This window comes from Saccopteryx leptura, chromosome 4, assembly GCF_036850995.1.
Source record: "Saccopteryx leptura isolate mSacLep1 chromosome 4, mSacLep1_pri_phased_curated, whole genome shotgun sequence".
Taxonomy (NCBI): Eukaryota; Metazoa; Chordata; class Mammalia; order Chiroptera; family Emballonuridae; genus Saccopteryx; species Saccopteryx leptura.
The window spans coordinates 204,552,780-204,575,976 of record NC_089506.1 but is presented as its reverse complement, the minus strand read 5'-3'; the positions used below and the strand labels follow the sequence as shown (position 1 = coordinate 204,575,976).

General features: G+C 44.9%; 1 protein-coding gene and 1 pseudogene across 1 annotated transcript; both read right to left on the bottom strand.

The window, feature by feature from the left end:
* Positions 1–3,008: 3,008 nt before the first annotated feature.
* LOC136404327 (protein MEMO1-like) lies at positions 3,009–7,466 on the bottom strand (annotated as a pseudogene).
* On the bottom strand, positions 6,077–23,149 carry RSL1D1 (ribosomal L1 domain containing 1). The gene is made up of 9 exons (XM_066382593.1): positions 23,010–23,149; positions 22,147–22,286; positions 18,919–19,057; positions 17,943–18,091; positions 17,752–17,853; positions 15,452–15,545; positions 15,238–15,363; positions 11,626–11,925; positions 6,077–8,182 (listed from the first exon to the last, which is right to left on the bottom strand). Exons 1-9 carry the CDS (start codon positions 23,088–23,090, stop codon positions 7,847–7,849), a joined length of 1,467 nt encoding a protein of 488 aa, XP_066238690.1. The 5' UTR covers positions 23,091–23,149; the 3' UTR covers positions 6,077–7,846.
* Between the last annotated feature and the right edge of the window lie 48 nt (positions 23,150–23,197).

The window sequence follows — 23,197 nt, the reverse complement described above, 5'->3', positions numbered from 1 at the left end:
TCCACTTATGCAGTCATTTCCACACACGCACACACACACAAATCGTTTTCCAATAGTCATATCATTTTATTCTTCAATTTTATTACATTATATTGGTATTAAATTATAAATTAACTTTTTCTCTAGTTGTGTGTGTGTGTGTGTATGTGTGTGTGTGTGTGACGGAGACAGAGAGAGAGATAGGAAGGGAGAGAGATGAGAAGCATCAATTCTTCACTGTGGTACTTTAGTTGTTCATTGAGTGCTTTCTCATATGTGCCCCTACTGGGAGCCACAGCAGACTGAGTGATCCCCCACTCAAGCCAGTGACCCTGGGCCCAAGCCGGCAAGCCGTGCTAAAACCAGATGAGCCCACGCTCAAGCTGGCGACCTTAGGGCTTCGAACCTGGGTCTTCCGCACCCCAATCCAACGCTCCGTCCACTGTGCCACCGCCTGGTCAGGCTTGGTTGGCATCTTAACAGACAGATGAGCTGCCTGGCTGTCTTAGGACCATGCAGGACCTGTCTGCAGATGGACGTGGTTTCTATTTAAAGTAGTTAAGAGCCGCGATCTCAGCTGAATCAAGGACATCACCTCTCCCTTTCATTATTATCTTATTTTTCAGGCATATAACCCATTGACCAGCAAATCTTGGTGCTGGCATGTTTTGTTACATTTCAAGAAATATTTAAGAGGCAATGTTCTACCTTGGGATTATGAAGTCTTATGGTTTCATATCTACTCTATTAATTTTTTTTTTTTTTTTTTTGCATTTTTCCGAAGCTGGAAACGGTGAGGCAGTCAGACAGACTCTGCATGCGCCCGACCGGGATCCACCCGGCACGCCCACCAGGGGGCGATGCTCTGCCCATCTGGGGCGTCGCTCTGTTGCATCCAGAGCCATCCTAGCACCTGAGGCAGAGGCCACAGAGCCATCCTCAGCGCCCGGGCCATCTTTGCTCCAATGGAGCCTCGGCTGCGGGAGGGGAAGAGAGAGACAGAGAGGAAAGAGAGGGGAGGGGTGGAGAAGCAGATGGGCGCTTCTCCTGTGTGCCCTGGCCGGGAATCAAACCCGGGACTCCTGCACGCCAGGCCGACGCTCCACCACTGAGCCAACCGGCCAGGGCCTCTACTCTATTAATTTTAATCAATTGGAATTTTTGAACATTGCTCAAATGAGAATCCATATTTTCCCTCAAATTAATAGATGTTTATATTAAGAAAGTGAATGAGCCTGACCAGGCGGTGGCGCAGTGGATAGAGTGTCGGGCTGGGATACGGAGGACTCAGGTTCGAAACCCCAAGGTCACCAGCTTGAGCACTGGCTTGAAGCCAAACGTCACTGGCTTGAGTAAGGGGTCACTCACTGTGCTGGAGCCCCCCAGTCAAGGCACATAGGAGAAAGTAATCAATGAACAACTAAGCAGCCATACCAAAGAATTGATGCTTCTCATCTCTCTCTTGTCCTATCTTATGTCTGTCCCTATCTGTCCCTCTCTCTGAATCTCTGTCTCTGTCAGAAGAAAAAAAAAGTGAATGACTAATGACTGAGTAACAAATGCTTTTACAAGTAGAAGTCTGATTCTTTACTGTTAACCAAAAAAAACATGGGGAATTACCATATTTCCTCATGTATAAGACACTCCATGGATAAGACGCACCTTAATTTGGGGGCCTGAATTTTGAAAAAAAAATGTATTACATAAAGTTATTGAACTCAAGCTTTATTCATCATAAAATTCATACAACTCCTCATTTCTGTCAAAACTCCCATCCCTTAGCTTTTCCTCATGTGTCTGATGACGAATCATTGTCTTAAACAGTGAGCGCAAATAAGCACAAAAAAACGGGAAATGCAAGTAAAAAAACCTACAACCACTGTGTAAAACGCACCCAGTTTTTAGACCCCCAATTTTTTGAAAAAGGTCATCTTATACATGGGGAAATACGGTAATAGAGTTGCTAGCTCAGTAAGAATAACTCAGTAAAAGGTCATTATGTAATTTTTACATGTAACCTTGAAGTTCAAAAAAAATTGGTGCCTGACCAGACGGTGGTGCAGTGGATAGAGCGTCGGACTGAGATGCAGAGGACCCAGGTTCGAGACCCCAAGGTCACCAGCTTGAGCACGGGCTCATCTGGTTTGAGCAAAAGCCCACCAGCTTGAACCCAAGGTCGCTGGCTCCAGCAAGGGGTTACTCGGTCTGCTGAAGGCCCGCGGTCAAGGCACATATGAGAAAGCAATCAATGAACAACTAAGGTGCTGCAACGCACAATGAAAAACTAATGATTGATGCTTCTCATCTCTCTCTGTTCCTGTCCATCTGTCCCTGTCTATCCCTCTCTCTGACTCACTCTCTGTCTCTGTAAAAAATAAATAAATAAAAATTAAAAACAAACAAAAAAACTTGGTGACACAGGTCTAATCAGACCTTTTCTAATCCCATATTTCTAATGTATGCAAACAAGACTGTTTTTGCATCTATGAAAAATAAGTTATAGTCAGTGAATATTTTTTTGAGCCATGCAGCCCTTTATTAGCACCTAAAATAGCAGGTATTTGTTGTACAACGTGTGTAGTAATTGACTATAGCTGGAGAATTATTATATTCTAATGTAGGTGATTTGAAAATGCAATTTCTGTATTGAAAAGCTTCCACCTTGTTTGAGTACTATTTGCTTGAGAACTGTTCTGAAAGTGGAATATATATGCACAAGTCTGCAAAGAGTGCAAATTTAAGATACGGTAAATGCTTTGCAAATTACTTTTAAAAAAACTGCCACAACTAGGCCATTACATTGCCATCCTTTTCGATCAAAACGTTTGATGCCAGCCTTTCAGCCACTGCTCTAAACTATAAAACTTTCCTTAGTGAAATTAGGAAGGACTACACCTACCAGAAGAAAGTCCTATTAGTTGAGGTTTCAGAATCCCCCCACACCGGGACCAGTATCTCCGCAAGGGCTAGGCTGGGGCCCCACACAGAGTGTGAGGATGTGCAGGTGGCATCCCTGAGGATTCTGACCTTCAGCGGACCCTGAGTGCTCCAGCTGCATAATTCACTGAACTGTCTTGCCAGTTTCTACACTTGCTTGACTGGGCATCATTTAAAAAGGAAAAGCTCATATTCATTTCATCCTTCTGGAGCTCTGTGGCAGCATTTAGTAACACTCTGATGGGATGTCTTCCACATGTGGCTCGTTGGCCCCTTGAGTGTGGATCTTCCACAAAATACCATTCCTACCTCGATAAGGAATGTACTTACCTATATAGTTTAAGTTTTAAAAATTTGGCTCTCAAAAGAAATTTCAATCGTTGTACTGTTGATATTTGGCTCTTTTGACTAATGAGTTTGCCGACCACTGCCCTAGAGTATTACGGTATTTTTTCAAGTAATTGTTAAAAAAATAAAGAGTCCAATTGTTCTAGAATACTCATACCCATTTTATCTAAATGTTCAATGGATCTATAAGTCTCCCCCTGGGATTCATCAGAGTAACTGTAATGGAACCTTTGACCTCAATGGCAGAAATCAGAAGAAACCACAAAGAGATTACTGGGCTCTGCTAGATATTTACCGAGGAGTTTCCCAAATTCCTGTTCTCTTGATCCCAGCCAGTAAACTCATCCTTCTGGCTTTCCATGGCTTTAGCTGTTTAAGGCAAATGCAGTTCAACACTTCGACTGTCTGCAGACACATGCGTTCAAACATTCTCGTCTTCCATAGTTCTGTGAATCTTTTGGTCAATCCGAAGGTCATCTAGAGGTGTCCTATAAATATCCACACTGGAAAGTGCACACCGAGAGAGGGGCACATGATATGAAGGCCCAAGGATGAAAATTCCCCAGATAATAGATGGATCCACTCGTTTTAAGCATAAGCGGCACGAGACCCATAGTATGTATATCCTGCATGAGTGCAGTAATGGCTCGAGCAGGTCTAGTTGCCACCGGTACTTGTGAAAGCCAATCTTCTAGCTGTGCATTCAGCTGCAATCCGGAGGCTGTGTACCAGCTCCCGGCATGACTGGCCTCCTGGCAGACTAATTGGTTGGGTGTCTTGGTGCCTGTGCCGCTCGCCACTCTAACAGGTCCTGCCCACTGAGGATGCCCAGCAGCTGCTGCCAGGCCTGCCAAAGAATCTCAACATCCAGTGTATCTTTTTAGATATATGTATATGACTTCACCAGTAAAAACACAGAAAACGTTAACAACTTCCAAACATACCACAACTTATATTTATAAAAATGTAGGGTTGGGCCCTGGCCAGTTGGCTCAGCGGTAGAGCGTCGGCCTGGTATGCGGGGGACCCGGGTTCGATTCCTGGCCAGGGCACATAGGAGAAGTGCCCATTTGCTTCTCCACCCCCCCCCTTCCTCTCTGTCTCTCTCTTCCTCTCCCGCAGCCAAGGCTCCATTGGAGCAAAGATGGCCCAGGTGCTGGGGATGGCTCCTTGGCCTCTGCCTCAGGCACTAGAGTGGCTCTGGTCGCACAGAGCGATGCCCCGGAGGGGCAGAGCATCGCCCCCTGGTGGGCAGAGCTTCGCCCCTGGTGGGCGTGCCGGGTGGATCCCGGTCGGGCGCATGTGGGAGTCTGTCTGACTGTCTCTCCCCGTTTCCAGCTTCAGAAAAATACAAAAAAAAAAAGTAGGGTTGGCTTTGTTTTACCTGATTAAATGACTCTTCTTAAAAACAGCCAAATAGGCTTCAAGATGAAATGTCAGAGCTACCTCTTTGCTTGTCTTTTAGATAGGATCTAGATTGAATGATTGAAATAATGTATATTCTTTTTTATTGATTTTGAGAGAAAGAAAGAGGGAGCCAGGAAGAGAGAGTGTCTGAGGGGGGAGGAGAGACTCACTGAGAAATAAAAATCAGCGACAGGAGTGAGCCAAGGTGGGGCTTCTCGCTGGAAGTCAGAGAAAAGGGGGCCTTGGAGACAGGTTCAGGGGGTGAGCCCAGGGCGAGCTGCCAATGCCTATTGCTCCCTGGTTGCAAGTCTTGTGGGGACCCTTAGAGTTCAGGAGATGCATGCCTGAGAGGGAAGCATGGGCATGCTCCCAGGGGGGAGAAGGCTTTCTGGGTTGTTTGATTGAGAGGCGGCATGGCAGAGAGACAGAGTCCCACATGCACCCCAACCTGGGATCCACCTGGCAAGCCCCCTACTGGGCAATGCTTTGCCCATCCTGGGCTGTTGCTCTGTTGCTCAGCAACCGAGCTATTTTAGCACCTTAGGCAAGGCCATGAAACCATCCTCAGAACCTGGGGCCAACTTGCTTGACCGTTTGAGCCATGGCTATAGGAGAGGAAGAGAGAGAGAAAAGGGGGAGAGGTGGAGAAGCAGATGGTTGTTTTTCCTGTGTGCCCAAACTGGGAATTGAACCCGGGACTTCCACATGCCACGTTGACACTCTACTGCTGAACCAACTGGCCAGGGCCCTTTCTGTGTACTTAATGAAAGATATTTAAATGACTAAAGTGAAGGAGGGCTGGTGTTTGTCTATTACAAAATAATTTCATTAAAGAACCTTGAAAAATAAGAGACTAGAAGGAAAAAAAAAAGTTATACATAGAAGACATACAGCCTGACCTGACCTGCGGTGGCGCTGTGGATAAAGTATTGACCTTGGAACGCTGAGGTCGCCGGTTCAGAACCCTACGTTTGCCAGGTCAAGGCACATAGGAGAAGCAACTACTACAAGTCGATGCTTCTCACTCCTCCCCCCGGCTTTCTTTCTCTCCATCCTCTAAAAAAAACCCCAATAGATAAAATCTTATTAAAAAAAAATATATATATATACATACATAGATGGCAAATAGGCATATTCCATATCAAGAGCATCAGGGAAATGCAAACTAAAGTGAGGTCCACTACAGCGCACACCTGTGAGGATGGCCGATACTAAACACTGACGAGGTGGCCCAGCAACAGTTCTCATGCACTGCTGGTGGGAGTGCAACATGGAAAGGCCCCTTTGGAAGACATTTTGACAGTTTCTTACAAAACTCTACTGTACTCTTAAATGATCTAATAGTCATACTCCTTGTTTATCCAAAGCAGTTGAAAATTTGTGTCTACACATAAATCTGTACACAGACGTTTATAGCAGCTTTATTAATAATTGCCCAAAACAACAGACAATATTCCAGACAATGGAATATTCCTCAGCACAAAAAGAGATGTATGTACTGTCAAGCCACAAGAAGACATGGAGGAATCAACGCATATGACTAAGTGAAAGAACACAATCCAAATAGGCTACATACTGTACGATTCCAACTATGACATTCTGGAAAAGACTCAACTATGGAGACAATATAAAGATCAGTGGTTGCCAGGGGTTCTGGAGATGAATAGGTACAGCACAGGGAATTTTTAGGGCAGTGAGAATACTATATACACTATAATGGTGGATATGTTGCTATGTATTTGCCCATAGAATGCATGGCACTATGCGTGAACCCTGTCAACTATGGACTTCGGACAATAGTGATGTATCAAGACTGGCTCATCAATTTTAAGAAATGTACCCCTCTGATGGGGGATTTTGACACGGGGAAGCTGGGCATGTGTGGAGGGATGGGACTAAGCTACAAACTAAAGAAGCACTTGGTGTTGCAAAATCTTTTATCTGGCTAGAGATGGAATTAGAAAATCATAAAATCCCAGAAAATTATCATGTAGAGAATAGATGATCTGATTGTTTGTTCGCGCTGTGCAAAACAGCACCTAAATCTTTCCCTTCATGTAAGTGAAACAAGTCCCCCTTTCCCACAGAACCTAGTTTCCAAGGAAAACGTACCAATTAAGCTCACCCCCTACAATACGTTACATGTATCAATATATTCACTTTTAAAAGCCTGGACTGAGGAACAGCAGAATTACAAATTATTTTGTAGTTCAGAAGCTTTCACGATTTAAAATGTTAACATGACAGTTAAGGTTGTACTGCTAAAAAGCAACAGCCGTCTGGGCTCGACTGGCCAAGAACCATGGAAAGCTGCATCATTTGTCACTGGTTTTGAACCACGGGATCTTTGGCAGCATGTTGCACGCTGCCCTTCCTGTACTACAGAGAACCGATCACTTCCGACTAGAGATGTGCACCCAACACAAACCCACTGAAAGGCCGGTACCCAAGAAGTCACTTACTGCCTCAGCCTATGTGTATTTAACCCGCTCAGATTTAACCGCCTACGCTTCCAGGCTTATCAGAGGTGCTGAGTCAAAGCAAATCCAGGGTGAGGGGTCATCTGGGGAAGATGGGAAATGTTTTAGAAAGTTGAGTCTTTTCTTGCCTTGAGCAAGCAGAATTCAATTCGGTGCCTCTATAATTTGATACCATGTTCATTTCTTCACCACACATATGCTAACTCTGGTTTACAACCTTGGCCGGCCATCTTTCTAAGACCCACCAAGATATAACAGCTCAGCCCGATAGGCCAAGAAAGCAAAGATTCTCCTAATCCCACAGCTGATCGGCATGCGGTGGACCTGCTGCTGTTTTGAAGACAAGCTTTGGAAATGTTTAGATAGCTGTTCTGAAGCTAGACAAGAATAGAGGTCACATCACAGGCATTCAAGTAAAACTAACAAGATGTAAAATAGGTTACTCACAAGCAAATGCTATACTTTAATAAAAGCACTGTATTTTCTATGATATTAGCAAATTACACAGAGCAGCAATTTAAAAAATGGATTCAAACTACTGGTTCTGCCACCCACGAACACGTATCGGAATCTCTTGCGGAGGTTTTAAGCACAGTTCAGTCTCGGCTGCATCCTAGGAGAACGGTGCGACAGGGTCAGCACCAGGTGTTGGTCAGAGGCTTTCCAGGCAGCTCGGACGTTTCCTCCCGGTTGAGTCACTGAGTTTTAGTCGAGTGGAGCACTCTGGGTTTTTTGGGCAATATTTTGGGGGAGTGAGGAGCTTTTCTTGCAGACTTATTAGCTGTAGTGAAGAACTTGGCCTCTGGCTTTTTGGGTGTCTGTCTTGGATCTTTCTTCCCCAAGGGAGAGTTTCTTTCCTTCTCTGCCGCTTCTTGGAATCTTGGCTTCTTTCCTGGGCCTTTACCTGGGGTCTTCGGCTCTGCTGCTTTTGGGGGCTCCGAAGCTGGAAGGGCTTTTCTCTTCTTCCCACGAGGTGCGCTGAGACCAGAACTCTTCTTTGGAGACTTTTTCCCTGTGGCACGCTTCTGTATCTAAGCAAAAGAAGAAAGTGAGGGCTGGTGAAGAAAGACCGACTGACGACGTAACTCCAGGAGTTACTGTGTTGACTGGGTAGGTAACCCCGAATGTGCACTCTGGTGTGAGGAAATGAGGAGGGGCTCTTCCTTTTGTCTTGCAGACATTCTGAAAGGCAGCTAGCTGTATTCTATTAGTCACAATATAAAGAGGACCCTGGCAGTCTTCCTAGTCCAACCAAAGGAAAGCCATCCTTCCCAATGGCTGAGTGGAGGGCCTCCTAGAAGCAAGCACCCACTGGGAGCACAGTAGAGACCTGGGACCTAACCCTGACTCTCACTCACCTTCAGCTGTAAAGTCTTTGCATATGGGTTAGGGCATGGAGTTCTCAAACTTGTGTGTAAAAATCAACTGGGGAGCCTGTTAGAAAAACCCATTTCCCAGAGTTTGATCCAAGGCTCTCTGATGGGAGTATGTTATAGGCCAGGAATCCTGAGTTTTCCAAGCACCTCAGATGACTATTGCTGATAATTCAAGGACAACATTCTAGCAATAGACTCGAATATAGAAGTAGATTATGCCAACCAAAAAACCCATTCACTGATAAAACATAACTTTGTTTCCGACAGACTATAGACAATCTGAAAAACTTAAAAAACACAAAAAATTAAATGCACTAATAACTCTACTACACATTATTAACTATTCCTACCTTTCCCCCTTGAGTAGGTATGTATTTAAAAGCCAAGTGTTATGCCCTTTTCCCAAGAATTTCACTAGTACTTCCTAAGCACTATAAACTTTTTATTTTTTTCTTTTCCTGACAGAGACAGAGACAGAGAGGGGGACAGATAGAGGCAGAAAGACAGGAAGGGAGAGAGAGGAGAAGCATCAATTCTTCATTGTGGCACCTTAGTTGCTCACTGATTGCTTTCTTTCTCATATGTGCCCTGACCAGGGGCTATAGCAGAATGAGTGACCCCTTGCTCAAGCCAGCAATCTTGGGCTTCAAACCAGTGACCTTTGGGCTCAAACTGGCAACCATGCACTAAAGCTGGCGAGCCCGTGCTCAAGCTGGATGAACCTGTGCTTGAGTGGGCAACCTCGAGTTTCTGAACCTGGGTCCTCTGCCTCCCAGTCTGATGCTCTATCCACTGTGCCACCACCAGGTCAGGCTATAAACTCTTATTAAACATTATTTCAATTAACTTTACAGAAACTACTGTAAGAGAACATAGTATTTCTTCATTTTTTGCTTCTACAGTGAGCAATGATGAAACTTCCATACTTTATTACCTTGATCATATTTCCTAATTCATTCAAGGGGCATAATCACTTCTACAACTCTTGACAGACAACACCCCGTCAGCTATGTTTTCCACTCTTTAATTTCCAGTACATTACCTGCCAACCCAATTATAAGCAAACAGCTTACTTTTTTTTTTTTTGTATTTTTCTGAAATTGGAAACGGGGAGGCAGTCAGACAGACTCTCGCATGAGCCTGACCGGGATCCACCCTGCAAGCCCACTAGGGCGCGATGCTCTGCCCATCTGGGGCATTGCTCCACTGCAATTGGAGCCATTCTAGTGCCTGAGGAGGAGGCCATGGAGCCATCCTTAGCATCTGGGCCAACTTTGCTCCAATGGAGCCTTGGCTGCGGGAGGGGAGAGAGAGACAGAGAGAAAGGAAAGGGGGAAGGATGGAGAAGCAGATGGGTGCTTCTCCTGTGTGCCCTGGCTAGGAATCGAACCTAGGACTTCCACACGCCTGGCTGGGCCAATGCTCTACTACTAATCCAACCGGCCAGGACCCAACTTACTTTTTCTAAAAACAATTGTAGTGCATATAGTTAATATCACAATCAAGCCTTTAGGCTTGAGCAAGGGGTCACTTGCTCTGCTGTAGCACCTGGTCAAGGCACATACGAGAAAGAAAGCAATCAATGAACAAATAAGGTGCCGCAATGAAGAATTGATGCTTCTCATCTCTCTCCCTTCCTGTCTGTCTGTCTCTATCTGTCCCCCTCTCTGTCTCTGTCATAAAAAGAAGAAAATAAAACTTCAAGGATATTTTCAAAATTCAGTAGTGCTTTCAGGGCACTTTAAAAGGAATATTTTTACTGAGAAATGTAAATTTGCCTGACCAGGCGGTGGCGCAGCGGATAGAGTGTCGGACTGGGATGCAGAGGACCCAGGTTCGAGACCCTGAGGTTGCCAGCTTGAGTGCGGGCTCATCTGGTTTGAGGAAAAGCCCACCAGCTTGAACCCAAGGTCGCTGGCTCCAGCAGCAAGGGGTTACTCAGTCTGCTGAAGGCCCGCGGTCAAGGCACATATGAGAAAGCAATCAATGAACAACTAAGGTGTTGCAACGCGCAATGAAAAACTAATGATTGATGCTTCTCATCTCTCTCCGTTCCTGTCTATCCCTCTCTCTGACTCACTCTCTGTCTCTGTAAAAAAAAAAAATTAAAAAAAAAAAAAAAAGAAATGTAAATTATAATGCCACCGAAGAGTTCAAGGTTCACTGTTAGGATAAAATACAAAGTAGGTAATGTGATGTAATAGGCCCAGGATACCCAGTGCAGAAGGGCCACAAGTTCTATCTACACACATGGAGTGTGGAAGCCTTCTAGACTCTTAGGGACCCGTTTCTCCCGTTTTCAAGGTTTTTCTCCAGTAGTTGGATGGATACTATCAATATGAGTGAAAGCACTATAAAAGGACCAAATAAAAAACTAAGTTCCTTTAAATCACCTCCTCAGAAACTCATTCAGATTTCTGTTAAGAACCACTGGGGCCCTGACTGGGTAGCTGAGTTGGTTAGAGCATTGTCCCAACATGCCAAGGTTGCCAGTTCAAACCCCAGTCATGGCACATACATGAATCAACCAATGAGTGCAGTGCATAAATAAGTATAACAACAAATCAACATTTATTTTTTCCTTTTCTCTCTTAAATCAATAAATTAAAAAAAAATCCTTTTGGGTGGGTTGTTTGGAAGATTTTAGAGGCAGAATCTAGGACTCATGTTTCTCCTGGTAAGTTTTGTAAGACTAAATTATGTGGTGATCCAGGACTCGCCTTCAGAAACTGAACCACGGCCCATATGCCTACCTTGGCCTACTTTTTAAAACCACAGGCAAATACTTAGAATTATTAATATAGCCAAACTTCTCTTAATTCCAAGGTATACAAAAGGTTGTGCTTACTATACATAGCTCCAATATTTCCACAAAAGGCCAAGTAATTCACAGGCCTATCTCCTGAGGTCTTAAGAGTTTACCCTAGAATTTTTCTCTATTACTTCAAAATCTTTGGTAGAACAGGGTTCCCTTCAAACGGAATTCTCCAACCAGCACCTCCCATCCCCGTTACACTTCTTCCATTCATCACTCAGCGCTGCCTGACCCAGTGGCCACTGAAGCAATGCACTGTGAACATTAAAATCAGTCAACATACCTCTACATTTTCTTTGGCAGGAGTTTTTCCTATTGGGACCAGTAATGGAATTTCTTCTTCGGATTCGTTTTGCACTTTATTTTGGGCTTTTACTTTGCGGGTCTTTTTCTTCTCAGGCGTGGGGGTCCCTTTCTTCTGGGGTTCAGGGTCCTTCACTGGAGGGCCATTAGTTTTAGACGCCGACTCCTCTGTAGTTAGAGCTAATGTAGCCTTTTTAGCCTTTTCCATAGGCTTTTTGTTTCTTTTCTTCTTCTTTTGCTTTTTATTATGCTTTTTTTGTTTCTGCATTTTATTTGCTTCCTACCAAAGAAACCAAATGTAATTTTAGTAGGGGATACTTTAGTTGAAAAAAATAAAGTGGCAAAAAACAACATATACAGCTGTGATTATTCATAACCCCCCTGAAAGGACCTTGACCTGTACAAGCTCTGAGCAAACAAACCCATTACCAGCATTTGAACCCCACCTCCACACTGCTTTTGAGTCACGGCCACGGATGTATTTTCTGTGGTAAATTACACAACGATCCTTGAGATCAGGTTGAGGTATGCAGCCAGAGGTTTTGTGAAAGTCTATCTCATTTATAGGTGAGTTAAGAATTATCCTAGATTGCACAGTATGTGATGTGAATTACATTTCAATAAAGCTGTTACCAAAAAACCAACAAAAATCTCTCACCATTTTGTTCCTACTTCAAGTTGTGGCTGAAAGTTACAACAGTAAAAAATTCACAAAGCGAGAGGTCCATAATCTATACCATAAAGTACTATTAAATAGCATCTATAATAGCATCCTGATTCCGCTTTAACCAGCAAGTCCAACATCTTCAAAAAGCTCTCTCAACTGGACCTGCTGACAAACGGCAAAAAACCCAGACTGCCTGCTTCCCAACAAAAACTAGTAAAACAACAAGGTAAAAAAAAAATTTTTTTTTTCCTGAAGCTGGAAACAGGGAGGCAGTCAGACAGACTCCCGCATGCGCCTGACCGGGATCCACCCGGCACGCCCACCAGGGGGCCACACTCTGCCCACCAGGGGGCGATGCTCTGCCCCTCCGGGGCGTCGCTCTGTCGTTACCAGAGCCACTCTAGCGCCTGGGGCAGAGACCAAGGAGCCATCCCCAGCGCCCGGGCCATCCTTTGCTCCAATGGAGCCTCGCTCCGGGAGGGGAAGAGAGAGACAGAGAGGAAGGAGAGGGGGAGGGGTGGAGAAGCAGATGGGCGCCTCTCCTGTGTGCCCTGGCCAGGAATCGAACCCAGGACTTCCACACGCCAGGCCGACGCTCTACCACTGAGCCAACCAGCCAGGGCAACAAGGTAAAATATTTTTTAAATGTTTCCCTTTTTGTCATAAAGGCACCAATTATCTGATTATATACTGTGAGGAGTCAGAAATGAGGACCCAACAGAGTGAGTGAGCCTAGAACCCATTTTTGCCCAAAGAGTATTTCCCAATCACTGACTTGTTTTAACTGCCATGCAGAACGAGGGGCATGGTGTGTGTGCAAAGGAAAATCAAATCCCAGCCTTCCCTCTGGGCGGGGATTCTAAGAGGAAGCCCCTCTCACAATAAGCACAAAGCCCTGTTCCCTTCTCAGGGCAAAGATGAACAAGAAACAGAGTCCTGCTACATCAGACTACAAAGTTTTTGCTCAGCAAGAGAAACTGATAACAAAATAAACAGACAGCCAACTAAATGAGCAATGATATTTTCAAACAGCAGCTCAGATAAGGGCCTAATATCCAAAATATACAAAGAACTCATAAAACTCAACAACAAACAAACAATCCAATAAAAAAATGGGAAGAGGACACGAACAGACACTTCTCCCAGGAAGAAATACAAATGGCCAACAGATATATGAAAAGATGCTCATCTTCTTTAGCTATTAGAGAAATGCAAATCAAAACTGCAATGAGATACCAGCTCACACCTGTTAGATTAGCTATAATTAACAAGACAGGTAATAGCAAATGTTGGAGAGGCTGTGGAGAAAAAGGAACCCTCATACACTGTTGGTGGGAATGTAAAGTAGTACAACCATTATGGAAGAAAGTATGGTGGTTCCTCAAAAAACTGAAAATAGAACTACCTTATGACCCAGCAATCCCTCTACTGGGTATATACCCCCAAAACTCAGAAACATTGATACGCAAAGACACATGTAGCCCCATGTTCATTGCAGCATTGTTCACAGTGGCCAGGACATGGAAACAACCAAAAAGCCCGTCAATAGATGACTGGATAAAGAAGATGTGGCACATATACACTATGGAATACTACCCAGCCATAAGAAATGATGACATCGGATCATTTACAGCAAAATGGTGGGATCTTGATAACATTATATGAAGTGAAATAAGTAAATCAGAAAAAACCAGGAACTGCATTATTCCATACGTAGGTGGGACATAAAAGTGAGACTAAGAGACATTGATAAGAGTGTGGTGGTTACGGGGGAAGGGGGGAGAGGGAAAGGGAAAGGGGGAGGGGGAGGGGCACAAAGAAAACTAGATAGAAGGTGACAGAGGACAATCTGACTTTGGGTGATGGGTATGCAACATAACTGAACGACAAGATAACCTGGACATGTTATCTTTGAATATATGTATCCTGACTTATTGATGTCACCCCACTAAAAAAATAAAATTATAAAAAAAAAAAAAAGAAACAAGAGTCCTGCAACTTGAGCACTTCGCCCTGTTTTGTCACTCAGGGACCGTCAAAACTTGAATGTCCCTTCAGTGGTCAAACTGAGAGTGCCCAAGGTGCCTGGCAGGCATCAATTCTCCAGAGAAAGGATTTTCATCCCACCTCTCATATTATTTCTACCAATAGTTTCCCAATCACCACAATCGTGACACAGTCAGAAGGAAACAAACACCCGAGGAGCCAGCAGGGAGCAACGATGGCCTGCAACAGGGAGACTTCCATTTGAATCAGCAGGCAACTGTCAAATCATTATGCTTAACAGGTTCCAAGAACTAAGACAAACTGGAAGAGTACTTATAGCTACCAGGAAATGAAGAAAACAAAACAAAACAAAAGGTAAAGCCAACTTGAAAAAGAATAAAACATGGAACTTCTAGAAGTAAAAAAATGAAAAGACCAAAATTAAGAACTCATTAGGCACAATTAACACAGCAGAAGTAAATAAACCAAAAGACTGGTCCAATGAAGATAAAAATAATTCAATTTGCTCACTCTGGCTTCTTGCAACAGCACTTGTCAGCGCCGAAACCCTACAAACCAAGAACAGGAGGGATCTGTTCCCATAGTAGTGTCTTAAATTTTCCCATAAATAACAAAAAACTTAAACTTAGATTTTGGTTTTTTTCTTTCTCTTAGCTCCTCTTGCCAATGAATAGGCCCTTTCTAAGCCTAATTAGACCTTTTAAGACAAATTAAAACACCTAACTGATCATTAATATATTTATATCTCACTGTATTAAGACCAGTATGAACTAATGTCACAGTAGGAGGGAGAGATGAACACAAAAGCACGGCCCCTGGAGAACCGGAAGACAGAAGGCAGGAGGAATGGCAACCTAGTTCTCTTCCGGGCAGCATGAGTGTCCTTCTAAGTCGGCCCGTGCGGAAAAGACTACTCACTTTTTTCTTCTTACTAGGAGTGCGCAGTCCTTTGGCCTCCCCCTGACTGCTGACGAATGAAGAGAAGACCGGAAGGGCGACCGATCTCTCAGTTTTTACATACAAGAGTTTCACACTCTCCCACTTCTGAAACAAACAGACAAAAATAATATAATCTACACATGCTTTGTTTCTTTTAAACAAAAGATCAATTGATGTATTTGCAAGACTGTACCTCTGGCAATTTCTGTGACAGCCCTTCCGCGACAGTAACAATGTTTTCAGTGACGTGCTGAACCGGCATTCCAGTGTGACCAATGCGTATAGTGCTGAAATTTAATACCGTTTCAGACAAAAAGATTTTTATATGTAACTGTTCCAAATAAGGCACAGGCAGATAGGTGAGAAATATAAATACGTATAGAAAAACAGCCCAGGCCCACGGCTTTTCTGAGGACAGCTACTCCAGCAGTGACTGTCTGAAAGGAAAGGCTCCCAGGGTTGCTGCTTTGCTGCCTTTAAGCGTTCCACCTCCCTGACCCAGATGCCCCTCTAAAGCAGGGTTCACCTCCTTCTTGCAGTATCGGTCGTCTGGCCAAGAGCTAGACCATCCTTTCAGTTGAAGCACAGAGCAGACATAAGCCAAGCAGGAGGCCTAGAAGTACCAGGGCCTCAGCCACTGGGTCCGCCTTTCCCTGTTAGTCCTCAGCCTCCCCAGTGCGGCGCCAAAAGGCAGGTGTCTCAGAAGCTGGGTGAGACGGGGGCTGGTGCTCCCTGTCCTTCTGGCCAAAGAAGGGGCTCTGACCATCCTGTGTGCCTGCGGCCACCTACCTGAAAGCACAGCTTTGGCTCTGCAGATGAAAAAAGCAAGAAAGGAGGGAAGAGAGAAGGAGGAAAGGGGGGGAGCATAAGAAAGAGGAAGGTGGGCAGGTGAGAAGGGGAAGGGGAAGGTGGGAAGGAGGGAAAGGGAAAGAGGGAAGGGGGAAAGGGGAAGGTGGAAGGGAGGAAGGAGAAGGGGGAAAGGTGTGAAGGGGAGAAGGTGAAAAGGTGGGAAGGTGAGAAGGGGAAGTGGGGAGGGGAGAAAGACAGAAAACTACTGTATTAGGGAAAGGTGGAAAAGGAGATAAAAGAATGGCTTATAAGTTATCCACAATGTTTCTTAAGCCGTGGGTTTGCCTTGGAAAAGTCTGAGGCAGGAGACTGCTACTTCTTGATCTGGCTGCATGGTGACATCCCTTCCTCCAGGCTACTTGCTGGTCCCAGGAACCAAGCCTCTGACCTTCTAGCTAACAGCTTCCCATGAGCCACTACTTGATGTCAGCCTATAACCAGAGTAGGAGTCCTGGCCTGATGAACAACTCTTCTCAGCTACCTAATGACACCCAAGTAAGGGACTTCCCACCTGAAGGCAGAAGGCAACATCAGAGCCCACCTGTCTTGCCCGGTCAAATTCTGTTCTGCCCCACCTGGAAACACTCTGCCTAGGGCTGGCCTCCCTGCTGTGCAGAGTCATGCAACCGTGGTGGCCCTACTGCGTGGTGTGTATGACCACTGGATACACATAGCCTCCTGGGTATCTCTGGGAGGAAGGGTCACATCCTACAGCTCTGCCCTAGTGGCAGCTCCCCACACCACAACTACCCAAATAAGCTAAGTGTTTAATAAAACCATGACTATGGTGGCCTAACCAGTGGTGCAGTGGACAGAGCACTGACCTGGGATGCTAAGGTCCCAAGTTTGAAACCCCAAGGTTGCCAGCTTGAGCGTGAGATTATTCACATGACCCCATGGTCACTGGCTCAGCTGGAGCCCCCTGGTCAAGCAGCAATCAATGAACAACTAAAGTGCTGCAACTACGAGTTGCCGCTTCTCATCTCTCTCCCTTCCCGTGTGTCTCTCTCTTGTAAACCCCACCCCAAAAAATCCCCAGAAAAACCAAGACTGAGGTGGATCTCCACATGAAAGGATAATATGATGCTGGTCAGCATGAAAGCCCAGAATTACTGGTGTTCACTGAGCATTAATTTCATTCTCCCTGCTCTCCTCAATCGAGAGGTACTCTATCCAATGGTGAGCATTAGCCGCTAGCCATACCTGCCTATTTACATTTAAATTAATTAGAATCACGTAAAATTAAAATTTGGTTCCTGCCACAGCAGCCACATTTGAAATGCTCAACAATCACAAAGGGCTAATGACTCCTGTGGGAGCCAGCAGGGACAAAGACCATTCCACCGCTGTAGAAAGTTCTTAGCACTGTTCTAGATTTAGTTTTAACAGGAGGACCTGGTTTCATTAGCAACATCGTGTTAAAAAATGTGTTTGTTTTTTTTCTTAACTTGATTTTAGAGAGAGAGGAAGAAACATTTATCTGTTCCTGTATATGCCCTGACCCAGGATAGAACCAGCAACCTCTGTGCTTCGGGGTGATGCTCCAACCAACTGAGCCATCTGGCCAGGGCTTGTAAAAAATATTAATAAAATCATTATTAAATACAAGATCAAACACAGGTACATATGAATCCTTTTACATACCTACAAGAACCACTTTTAGAGATGTTTAGGACGGTTCCACCGATGGATGCACTGATCTCTTTGGTAAGGTTCCTGGCTTTGAGGTTTACGGGTACCGGAACTCTGTAACGGCACACAGACATTTAGGGCACAGTGCACACACAGCTGTGAATTCTGTGCTGATCCAGTCCAGTCACTGCTCAGAAACTCACTTCTTTCTCTTGTAGAAATGTCTCCCGAGGTGTGAGGGTAAAAGCCGCCTGATTCTTTCATCAGTAAGAAAGAAGTCGAAACTACTCAGGAGGCGGAGCTTGGCCTCATAAGCTTTATACTCCTTTTTCAAAGTTTGGAAGGGGATAATCTAGAAAACACAGAACATGAAAAGTTAAGAACATGAACAAGAAGAAGAAATACCTGGCCAACCATTTGTATCCAAATTTTAAAATATCCAGTGAACATGTGCCTGTCTAAAGTGTGCTGGGCACTGTGCTGAATGCTGGTGGTATGGGGACAATGAGACGGACCTCACAGAACATGTGCCTGTCTAAACTGTGCCGGGCACTGTGCTGAATGCTGGCAGTATGGGGACAATGAGACAGACCTCACAGAACACGTGCCTGTCTAAAGTGTGCTGGGCACTGTGCTGAATGCTGGCAGTGTGGGGACAATGAGACGGACCTCACAGAACACGTGCCTGTCTAAAGTGTGCCAGGCACTGTGCTGAATGCTGGCAGTGTGGGGACAATGAGACGGACCTCACAGAACACGTGCCTGTCTAAAGCGTGCTGGGCACTGTGCTGAATGCTGGCAGTGTGGGGACAATGAGATGGCCCTCACAGAACATGAACCTCAGCTAAAGAAACGACACCAACTCCTACAGAACGGGGAGAAATGTCAGGTCGGAGGCAAACAGGCTGCTCCAGAAGAACAGATGCCCTAATCGAGCAACTGGAAATCTTCAAAGTTACTCATGTGCACAGTGAGCTTCTGGGTCAACAAACTCTACAGCTCAGACAGGAAAGATGGAATATTTCCTTATTCTACCTAAAGCCAAGGAGAATTAAAGAAAAAATTAAAATTAAAAAATGAAATCCCCAGGAGAGAAATACTAGGTAATAAAGCAATGTGTTATCACTTCAACTGAAGCCAATCTTTTAATTGTCTTGAAAATATTAACCTGCTCCCTACCCGAGAAATGGTTTTAATTCCATTCTTGTTCAAAAGCTTCTTATAAAAACGTTCCGTCTTTTCAGGAGTTAAATTGGGTTCGTCCTTAGTAAATAAACAGACGTCTGCTAAATCTGACCGAATGCTGTGAGGCAAGGACCTGTAACACACAAGAGAAGAAACTAAGGAACAGAGCATTATTATACACAGACTGTTTATACTCCACAGAAACACAATAAATTTACTGTCATTTCTTTTCTATTCAGTGAGAGGGAGGGGAGGCAGAGATAGACTCCGACTGGAATCCACTCAGCAAGCCCACTAGGGGGCGATGCTCTGCCCATCTGGGGCATTAATCCATTGCTCAGCAACCAAGCTCTTAGTGCCTGAAGCAGAGGCCATGGAACCAACCTCAGCGCCCAGGGCCAGCTTGCTCCAATTGAGCCATTGCTGAGGGAGGGGAAGAAAGAGAGAGAGAGAGAGAAAGAGAGAAAGAGAAAGAAAGAGAAGCAAGAGGGGGAGGGGCAGAGAAGCAGATGGGTGCCTCTCCTGTGTGCCCTGGCTGGGAATTTAACCTAGGACATCCACACGCCAGGCTGGTGCTCTACCAACTAGCTAGGGCCATTTACTGTCATTTCAATATACTGAGTTTAAAATATATGTCTGGTTTTCGATGGTACAGAAGAGAGATTTGAGATGGAAGTAAGTCACCACCAACACCCATAGGCCTAAATATCAATTAGTATTTGGGGTGTAGTAAGAGTTCATAGTAACACCCCAAATAGTGCATATATAACTATTATTTTACATGTCATTATATAAGTACATGTCCTATAATGTGCTGGAATTCACTTTCATCGGAAAACTTCTGGTTCAGATAACTTCTCAGAAAACTCTGGGCTCCATGAACACAGCTCTTAAGAGCTGAAATAGAAGACACGGAGGAAACCAAGAGGGACCAGCAAACATACTGTGATTATTCTGCTGAGTCTTAAAAAGAAAAAAGGTTTAATGCACTTCCTAGGCCTACATGTTCTAAGGAAACATTTCTTTAATTTAAGAAAAGATAGCAATACACAATAAAATGACTTGCAAAAACAAGATAGCAAGTGCTGTGAAGCTTTTAGGTGGCAAAAATCACTAAGAGGTGAGCAGTTGGGACAATAGTCTAGAGGAGGTAAGAAGGCTTTCCAGAAGGGAAAACTGCATGAGCAAAGGTGTGGAATAAAGAATGCAGAATGGGGCCCTGGCAGGTTGGCTCAGTGGTAGAGCATTGGCCTGGCGTGCAGAAGTCCCGGGTTCAATTCCCGGCCAGGGCACACAGGAGAGGCGTCCATCTGCTTCTCCACCCCTCCCCCTCTCCTTCCTCTCTGTCTCTCTCTTCCCCTCCCGCAGCCGAGGCTCTATTGGAGCAGAGATGGCCCAGGCGCTGGGGATGGCTCCTTGGCCTCTGCCCCAGGCGACAGAGCGACGCCCCGGATGGGCAGAGCATCGCCCCCTGGTGGACATGCCGGGTGGATCCCGGTTGGGCGCATGCGGGAGTCTGTCTGATTGCCTCCCCATTTCCAGCTTCAGAAGAATGCAGAATGGCCTGACTAGGTGGTGGTGCAGTGGATAGAGGGACTCAAAGGACCCAGGTTCAAAACCCCGAGGTCACTGGCTTGAGCGTGGGCTCACCAGCTTGAGCATGGGATCATAGATGTGACCCCATGGTTGCTGGCTTGAGCAAGGGGTCACTCGCCCTCTGTAGCGCCCCCCCCCCCCACCATCAAGGAACATATAAGAAAGCAATCAATGAACAACTAAGGAGACTAAGGAGCCACAACGAAGAATTGATGCTTCTCATCTCTTTCCCTTCCTGTCTGTCTGTCCTTGTCTTTCTGTCTCTGTCTTGGGGACACACACACACACACAAGAACGCAGGAGGGATACATAAAGCAGTAACTAAGGCAATCTGGCTGAGGCAGGTTTGTGAACACTACTTAGTGGAGAGGCTGAGGGTCAAAAAAGTCCTTCCGATTTGTAATCATTCTTGCCCTCTACTTCCCCAAAAGAGAAGAAATCAACTACTCACTGTTTTCTTCAGCAGAGCTGGCTTTTTGATACTCAAAAAATAAGGGACTCTAGAGAGGGGCAGTGGTGCCAGATAGAAAACAGGACAACATGTTAAATTTTAATTATTGGTCCTGGCTGGTTGGCTCAGTGGTAGAGCATTAGCACCAGATGGGCAGAGCACCGCTGTGTAAGGGGCTTCCTGGGTGGATTCCAGTCAGGGCGCATGCGGGAGTCTGTCTCTCTGCCTCCCTGCCTCTCACTCAATTAAAAAATATTTATATATAAAAATATATTTACTTTTTTATGTAAAAGCAGGTCCAAAATATTACATGGGATTTACTTATATTTTAAAAATTACTTGTGTTTTTATTTAAGTCTGGCAAATGCAGAGGGGAACCTCTACCAATGGTAGTCAACCTGGTCCCTATTGCCCACTAGTGGGCGTTCCAACTTTCATGGTGGGCGGTAGCGGAGCAACCAAAGTATAAATAAAAAAATAGACTTAACTATAGTAAGTTGTTTTATAAAGATTTATTCTGCCAGACTGAGCGAAAATCTGACATAAAGTATTTGGTAAGTAATTATTATTATATGCTTCAACTTGCTATAACTCTGCTTTATAAATTTTATAAAGTTACCTCCCTACTTTATAAATCACCATTACTGTGGAACTGGTGGGCAGTTAGAAAATTTTACTACTAACAGAGATACCAAAGTGGGTGGTAGGTATAAAAGGTTGACTACCCCTGCTCTAAATTACTAGTCTTAGCAATAAAAATGTGAAATTGCCATTGGTTTCTTTTCCATAAGTTCACTGCCCAGGTTTTTAATAGTCTCTACATAAAGAAGTGAGTCTGGGACCTTAGAGGTTTTAGCGTGAAACTAGGTTGACATGAAAAGATAACAAATTCTATGAAAGTACAGAAACTGTTTAATTTATCCTAGCCTTTGTTTTCTCAAAACCAGGTTTCAGATTCAACCAAGTCCCACTAAGTCCCAAGAACACTGTCGAAATTTCTAGAAAATGTAAGCCCATCCGAATTTCTTCTTTTTCTTTTTTTATAGGCATAATTATTCAGATAACTGAGTTTTGAGTTTGCAAACTTTCCATTAGGAACTAAGTTGTGACTATTCAAGTTACAGAGAATTGACAAAGCAGATCAAAACAGCAAAGGCAGAAAAACCAGAACTTACAATCTGACCCTCAGTTCTTTACTTGGAATTTTCCATAATACCACCATTAAAAAGAAATTTTCATTCTCATTCAGAAGCACTCCTTTCGTGCTTTTCCTGGACCTGGAATGTGTCAACAAGGCTTCCACTGCCTTTCTGATCTGCAAAGTGGAGATACACAACAATTAAATCTCAATCTAATTTAGCATTTGCTCTCTCCCCATACCTTTCCCCTTTTTTTCTGCTCGAATCCTAATAAGAAATCTCCACAATCGTAGATATTGGAATCCTGCAATTTGTAATCACAGAAATGTAAGAATACATCAGAAACCACCTAAACATCCGTTTCTAGCACCTGTCTGAAAAAAAGTGCCAGATAGAACATGCTTTCCTTGTCCATGATGATGAAGGCAGTAATCCCGTAAATGCGCAACACACTTGCAAGTAGCATCTATTGAGCGCTTACCATGTGCCAGGCCCTTGGCTGCAGCACTTCACATACATTATCTCCTCTGATCTTGGAGAGAGCAGAGCAATAGAGCCCATTTAAAGTAAGAGGTAACTGAGACTTGCAAATTTAAGCGACCTGGCCATAGTCAAACGGTAGGGAAGCAGACCCAGACACATCTCACCCCAGAATCCCAGAATTGCAAGCAATACTTGCAATTCAATTCAAGAGAGTCAGACGCGGGGGTGGGGTAGAGGGGCACCTACCTGTGCGAATAAAAGAACTTGCAGGCTGAGAGCACCGCAAGCCAGTGACCCTAACAAAGCTCCGGAGGCATCCAAGAAGGCGCGTAGCCCGCTTCCGGCACCCTGCGCATCGCGAGGCCTCGGCCACGGCCTCCTGGCTTCCGAACCCCTACTCCCCAGAGGCCTCTCACCTGCCCTTTATCCAGCTGTTCCAGTGATGTCGGGGTCGCTGAGGTCGAGGCTGTGGGTGGGGTTGAAGCCGAGTCCTCCATTTCTCTCTCACCTCGTGCGGACTCGCCTGCAGAACGCCACCGTTGGTTCCCCGTGCGCACGCGCGACCCGGGCTACAGCCGGAAACTAGGGAGCGTAGTGCACATTC

Coding starts and splice junctions, on each gene's coding strand:
- RSL1D1 (XM_066382593.1), bottom strand. CDS start 23,090: ATGGAGGACTCGGCTTCAACCCCACCCACAGCCTCGACCTCAGCGACC. Junction 17,854..17,942: donor CATTTCTACAAGAGAAAGAA/GTGAGTTTCTGA, acceptor GTGCCGTTACAG/AGTTCCGGTACCCGTAAACC. Junction 15,546..17,751: donor TCTAAAAGTGGTTCTTGTAG/GTATGTAAAAGG, acceptor ATTAAATTTCAG/CACTATACGCATTGGTCACA.